This window comes from Pseudopipra pipra, chromosome 3 (genome assembly GCF_036250125.1).
Source record: "Pseudopipra pipra isolate bDixPip1 chromosome 3, bDixPip1.hap1, whole genome shotgun sequence".
In the NCBI taxonomy this organism is placed as follows: Eukaryota; Metazoa; Chordata; class Aves; order Passeriformes; family Pipridae; genus Pseudopipra; species Pseudopipra pipra.
This window is the reverse complement of record NC_087551.1, coordinates 71,051,432-71,058,233: the sequence shown is the minus strand read 5'-3', so window position 1 is coordinate 71,058,233 and position 6,802 is coordinate 71,051,432. Positions and strand designations below refer to the sequence as shown.

Here is a 6,802-nt window from a genome sequence, read left to right as displayed (position 1 = left end):
TCCATGAGTGTCTCCTCAATGGGAGGAAGGCATGAAAATAAATCTGGACATTTCAGTTTGGATACCTGGAGGTGGAAGGCAAAGTCCCACTGTCACTGCTATCCCATTTCCCACCTGCAGGAAACATCAGCCTGGAATATCGGCGACTATGGCCTCATTCTGATCCCTGCTTATGTTTGGGGTGTGTATCCATCAGAGAGAGCAGAGTGGGTTGATGGGGTATCATGGTACAGGGTATAAAGACTACAAAAGCTGCTGTATCTGTAGCATAGTTGTGAACAACTCCAATGATGGAAAACCATGCAAAACCCAGGACAACCTTTTGCTGCAAGGACAGCATTTCATTTTCAGCTACCTGAAGTTAAAGGTGGTCTCCTAACAGGCTGGACTTTGGAGTATCTAGTAACCATGCCCCAGCAAAGCCAAAAGCAATGCCTGGGTGATCCTCACTGGCCTGTGTGAGACCAGAAATTCCCCAGGGCATCAGGGTTTTCGCAGTCAGAGACTACCCTGCAGAAAATACCTGCAAGATATCCAGTTTTGTAGGGTTTCTCCACAGAATGCCTCCAGTGTTATGCCATGAAGCAACTTGCTTGCAAAAAAGAAAAGCACTCACACCTTATTTTAAAGTAAAGGTTGATGAATTAAAAGCAATTGCTCAAGGTGGTCCATGCAGTCCTCTTTGTGTCAATAAATTCCACACATGCAACATAACTGTAATGTCTTCCCTGTTTAATGATTAGACCATAATGTGGAGGGCTTATACACAGTGAAAGATTGAAAATTATTCAGTGCTTCCTGATTCAGCACACATGAGAAATCAAATTCTAGGTAGAGTGTATGCAAGTTGGCTTAAAAATACTATCATTAGCTTTACAATCTATTGTGCTAATTAGATTTATTAATAGGTTTCATTGCCAGTAACAGTTTTGTTATTTAAATGAATGATAAACATAAACAATTCTGGCAGAAAATTATTTCTACCATCTAAATCGTGTCAGTATGGGCTCAAACTGCATCTTAAAACAAAACACTGAGATGAAAGAAATGAAGTGCAAACCATGAACATCACCCTGATGTATGAATTTAGTATCCCAGCTAGAGATCAATACTGAACAGGAGTCACACAAAGCTCTCTCTTCTGTTTGCTCCCAACACAGCATAGACAACAAGCACCTGCTTACCTTACTGAATAGAAATAAGTTTAAGCATATGCTCAACCTCTAATCCAGCACTTGGGTGCTCTGCCAAGCCTTCAACAAACCTTGAGAAAAAGGAGCACCACGTCATGCATAGATTTTAAGGATGATACTGCCAGGGGCATTTTCACCTTTCTGTGCACAGAGCATAAAACTCTGTGATCACGGCACACTGTGGATGCCCACAAGGCACCCCGAGTACCCCACAAACTGGCTCTTCAAGGTACGGCATCCTCATGGTAGAACCAGCTAATGCACCTCCCCTTGCAGAGCTTAAAATACAGCTGAATCAGAGGTACCTTCACAATGACCATCTTATGCAAACACTTTTCCAGAAACTAAAACAAAGCAATGTTTATAGCTCAAAACAGACTCATTAACAACTCATTTCCTCCTAAAAAAGGAAGCTCTGCCTTTCTTTCTCTGGCAGGTTTTTATTTCAAAATAATTTAATAATAATAGTAATTGTAATAATTCCGATATTAAAATGGGTTTCCCTCAGCAGTTTTTAAATAAAGAGTCAGCAAGGAGTTTGGGGGAAAAAAACACCAGAAAAACAGATACAGAAAGAGAGGGTATGCAAATGTAACAGTAGAGTTTCTTCAAAAGAAAAAAAAAATAGATAAATCTCCATTTATGCCCTCTCCCTCTCTGGAAAGGGGGAACACAAAACCAAACCGACAGCTCAAAATACGGTAAGTATCCCCTGGAAGAATCCCAAGGTTTCCTGAAGCAATCCATGCCCCTGCCTCCCCCTGCTGAGCACAGCCGGGAACTGCACCCGCTCCTTGGGAAAAGCATCTTCTCTTCCCCTGCAACTCAAGGGTTTTCCAACTCACAGACACTTAATAGTATTTAATTACTTTTAATAGTAATCAACCTCTGTCAACGTTTTGCAGGGCAGAAGGTTAAATCACATTACACAAACAAACATGAAAAATCTCATTTTTATTACTTCTTTCTTCTATCTGCACACATCTGCTTCATCAAGAAGCATTTATCTGCCCTAAATCTAATTCATGGTGCTTCTTTCTACAAATGCAGTTACAGCACCAGCACCCCACACCCACACTGAGCTGGGGCAGGAGGAGCACGGCCAGTCACACTGCATCACCCTCCTGCCTATTCCAGCAAAGTCCCATTTTTATCCCTCAGAAGTGCTGCAAGCCATGAAGGTATTTGCAGCAGTGGACAGTTGGGCTCTGCAGTTGCCTCCTCTGACCTAGAACATGGGGCTACAAAAAGGAGCACTACAGCAGCAGGGCAGAAATAAATCTATTCACACAAAAGAATACTAGCTGCTTCCCAATTATGCTTGGGTCACCATTGCACAGGGAAGGCAGCAGCAATGCAGATTTTATTTCTAGAACTTGTTTTTGCTCTTCAGTTACTAGTCCAGAGTTTCAGAAGGTGCAAAACTGGACAAATTCATTCCTAAATCCTATGAGAAAGTGAGGCATATACAACAGTGAGCACAAAATGCCGCTTCTTCCTGTAAAGCTTTTCCCATCCTAGTAACTGTTATTCAAGAGGGAGTTGGTCAATGCTTGAATGACAATTCAAATTTTTATTAAAAAATGGTTAACAGACACACCACACAACAGATGAACCAACAACTCAGTAATGCTGGGCATCTGCAGTTAGGTGGTTTCAACTCTGTGAAGCTCTTAAATAACTCCTCAGCCCCACTTTTGCATCTGTCTTGGAGGGTGTTGTAAAATTATGCACAACTACACAGCCAGCATTTTTAAAAGAAAAAGTATCAGCATGCCTTCTTCATGTTATCAAGGTTTCCAATACCACCACAATTTTTCTTCTCACATCTTCTATTGTTACCTTGACTATACAGGAGACACATTTGAAGAAGTATTAGATTTGACTGAGCCTTTGTTGGCTCAATAGAATTATCCTTGGTTTGCAACTTTCAGTGTAATCCCAGATGTCAGCTTTGATCTTTAAGACAAAAATAGTTCAGTGTTCAGACCAGGGATGTGATTCTTTTTTTTTTTTCTTTTTGAAATCATTTTAATGCATTCACATCTTGCCAGTATATACCTTGACTTTTAACAGTAAAATTTAGGGATCAATGGTCATAGCACAGCCCAACTCACCCCCCTCCCAAAATGCTTCTATTAGCAACTATTTCTCCTAACTATAATCATTTCCCTGCTTTTAACAACTGTAGAATTTCACTATGATTTGTTCTGACAGAACGATGTAATCTTACCATTCACTCTGCCTACTTGCTTGAGAAAGGGTCACCAGATTTTTTACTATAATTTCTCTCATCAATGCAGAATTTGACTCAAAAGCCTATGGAATGCAACTAGAGCTTTTTTGTTGTTATTTTTCTACTGTATTTTGCAAATAAAAACTGGAGTTAAAAGCCATCAAGCGTAGAAGCCGTTTAATTTAAAGCTATTCTTCATTCTTGAGTTTGAACACCTGACACTGCTTATGGTTTACAAGAGTTTTTTCTGCACAATGCGCACTTCAGAAGTACTTTGAAAGATAACAATCTCATTTAGAACATCTTCAAATTTTATTTGCTCTATTGCAATTACAAAGAATATAACAATGTAAATTTGCATTTAAAGTGACAACCCTTTCTAATAAACAAAGTCACAAATCAGTGTGCACCTATTCTGGCTTTGGGCAAATTTCATAGGATGGAATTTTTCCCTCATGGCAATTTGTCATATTTTACAGCATTGCATTTTCCTAATTCAATACATGGGAACAGAAATACATCTGTTCCTACTTGCAGAACACTCATACGTATTTCTGAAGTATAGAAATGCAATATTTTCAGTAATTTTCATTTGTTTTATTGGGAGGAAGAAAAGGAAGCATCCATCCATGGCTTTTGTCAAGTCATACAATACACTAACAGCCCTGATTCTTTCCTCCCTGAAATTATTCTCTAATTAGACTTGATTTTTTTTTAAACAGGAGTAGTGACAGAATCAAACAGTCAGTCTTGTTTACAACCCTGCAGGAGACTGAGGTAAAAAAAAAAACCAACTCAGACAAAGAGGCACACTATTACAAATGCAAACAGCCATCAAATTGTCCAGTTTATTCATGGGAATTCAAAATTGATACAAAACATGCCCTCTACGCATGTTGTATTTTACCCTTAGAACGTTTCTGACGGTGTCAGGTAGATTCAGAATACACCTCGGCTTTCAGCACGTACCTTTTATAAAGGTATTACACAAAAGCCACTTACTTACATAACACGTGGTCCCAAAATTGTTTTCAGACATTCTGTTTATCAAAAGACTCAGATCTTCTGCTGATCTGATGAAATACAGGCTTAAAAATGTTTTAAGCCATTAAGAAGTATCCTATGGCAGAGTCAAGAAAGTTTATGATTTCCATTATAATCTCGGGCATAAAAAGGCAACAGTCCTAAAAAAAGCAGCCCTCCAGAATATATGGAACATGGCAATGGGTATGATGTCAATTTATAATGATCATGTTAAGTAAAACAGATTTTTAAAGCTATGAATGATGTGAGCTGTATCACAATAAAATAGCTAATGAATACCACAGAACCAATCAAGTTTGAAAGTTGAGCAGATGTTGTTTCAATCAGCATAGATTTATAATGTCAAATATACCAAAAAATTTTCTAAAATAAATTCTTAATGCAGAAAAATTGTGAAAGTTTGCTCCTAGCTAGTAGTACCTTTTATTTAAATTGGACCCTAAACTGATCAGACAATACATAGCCCACACTTTTGGACATTTATAATAAAAAAGCTTTTATTTTCAATTGAAACAAATGCACCATCCTGCACTTTGAAGGCTATAATGAGCCATAAGCATATTCCAAGGTGTATCAATGGCAACAGATTTGTTTCACCTCCACTGAGAAGTTACATAATGCACTCTTAATTGGTAAAGAAAATTTAAACTCAGCCTTCTCAAAGCTTCTGTACTGTGTTTCTTGGTTATTTTACAAGTTCCACAGTCAGACCAAGAGTTTGCAGTATGTGCAGATATTGTAGTCAATCAATAGTACTGTTTAATCATCGTCTTCCTCCTCTTCCTCTTCCTCCTCAAAACTGTCTTCAAAGCCCTCACTGTCTTCCTGGTCCTCATCACCTTCTATTGCTGTATCCCATTGTGGATGATTTTCTGGCACTGGTTTTGCTTCATGAACTTCCAGCTGCAATTGGATAAGGAAAGAGAAGAGGGGGAAGAAAAGGTTACAGATAATAAACAGCAATTTGGAAAAACAAACAAACCCACCCACCCAAAAACAAATGACACACCACACAAAAAGGACAGTTAAAAAAACAACCAAACAAACAACAAAACGAATCCCATCTCACCCCAAAAATCCAAAACAAAACCAAGAACTGCTTCCAGAAATATGGCATGCCAGATTTTTCTCATTAACTGTATGAATCTAGGACTAAGGGCAGAGAAATGCCATGGCAGACCTCAAGGTAAAAAAAGCCAGATCCAATGATACTGCAGAAATTTAATAAATGCTAGAAAAATGTGAATAAAATACATAGGCACTGGAAAGCATCTCAAACTTTAGTCCTGTTTAATCCATCATAAAATTGCGATTACTGACATCAGGCAGAAACCACTTATAAGTTCCTCCCTCCCACTTGTTTTAAAATCAGGACAGGCTGAATTCTTATTGATAACAGGACTTCTGGGGTTTTAATAACCATATGAAGTAGCTTTCAATGTAATACAAATACATAACACAGTCAAACATCACCTTCAATGGTTTAATCTGGTCCAATCCCATATATGAATCTGATCTTAAATAAACTGTGTACTGATAGTTTCCAGGCTTGCCTGGTGCTGGGAACTTCAGTTCTACCTACAAAATAGAATTTAAGCCATAAGTCCTTACTGCTTTCAAAAGACACATTAAAATAAGTACCTGAGTACTACAATGAACAATAAATACTACTACCAAATAATACCTTTTTAAGAAATGTTTTAGTTTCTTAGTAGTGACATTTCTTTGAAAATCTCTATGTAATAATATAGACACAGAAAAGAGTCACAATACCCAGGAACAATCCCTTCCATGAAAGCTGAATAATCAGTCACATGTTTTCTGAGTTAGACCAAGTAATTACATTAAGTACACAATTTCACCCTCTTGTATGCTAAATTTCAAAAACCCAAACAGGTTAAAATATTTAGTCTGCTGAAAGCATTATCTTAACTCTACTGTTACTTGAAATTGAATATAACATATAGTTCGGAAGAACAAATACATTAAGTCTTCATTTTTCAGAAAAGTATCAAGAACACAGCCAAAGCTTACAGTCCCAGAAAGGTTCACGTGAGTCGAGGCTAATTAATTTGTCACAGTCTCTGCTTTAAAGAGAGAGGACACTTAATATTTCTAACAAATTTTAATAATTTTAAGAATAACATTGTATATGAATACTTGGTTTCATCAGCTTTTGATATCAGGGGAAAAAAACCCACACATATTCTGCAAAGAAACCTGAAAGTCATCTTAAATTATTTTTTTTTTCCTCCGTTATCAATTTTCATAGTTAAAAGACTCTTTCCCACTTTTATCAGGAGAGTAAAATTTGTTTTCCATCTTAATA

The 6,802-nt window shown here is 37.5% G+C and overlaps 1 protein-coding gene across 1 annotated transcript in view; it reads right to left on the bottom strand.

The window, feature by feature from the left end:
- Window positions 1-4,251: 4,251 nt before the first annotated feature.
- SEC63 (SEC63 homolog, protein translocation regulator) overlaps window positions 4,252-6,802 on the bottom strand; it is a 60,682-nt gene continuing 58,131 nt past the window's right edge. The window contains exons 20-21 of the mRNA XM_064649830.1: window positions 5,947-6,051; window positions 4,252-5,376 (exon numbers count right to left, since the gene is read on the bottom strand). Of these exons, the coding sequence (XP_064505900.1) occupies window positions 5,233-5,376; window positions 5,947-6,051 (249 nt within the window). The 3' untranslated portion in view covers window positions 4,252-5,232. The remainder of the gene's footprint in view (window positions 5,377-5,946; window positions 6,052-6,802) is intronic.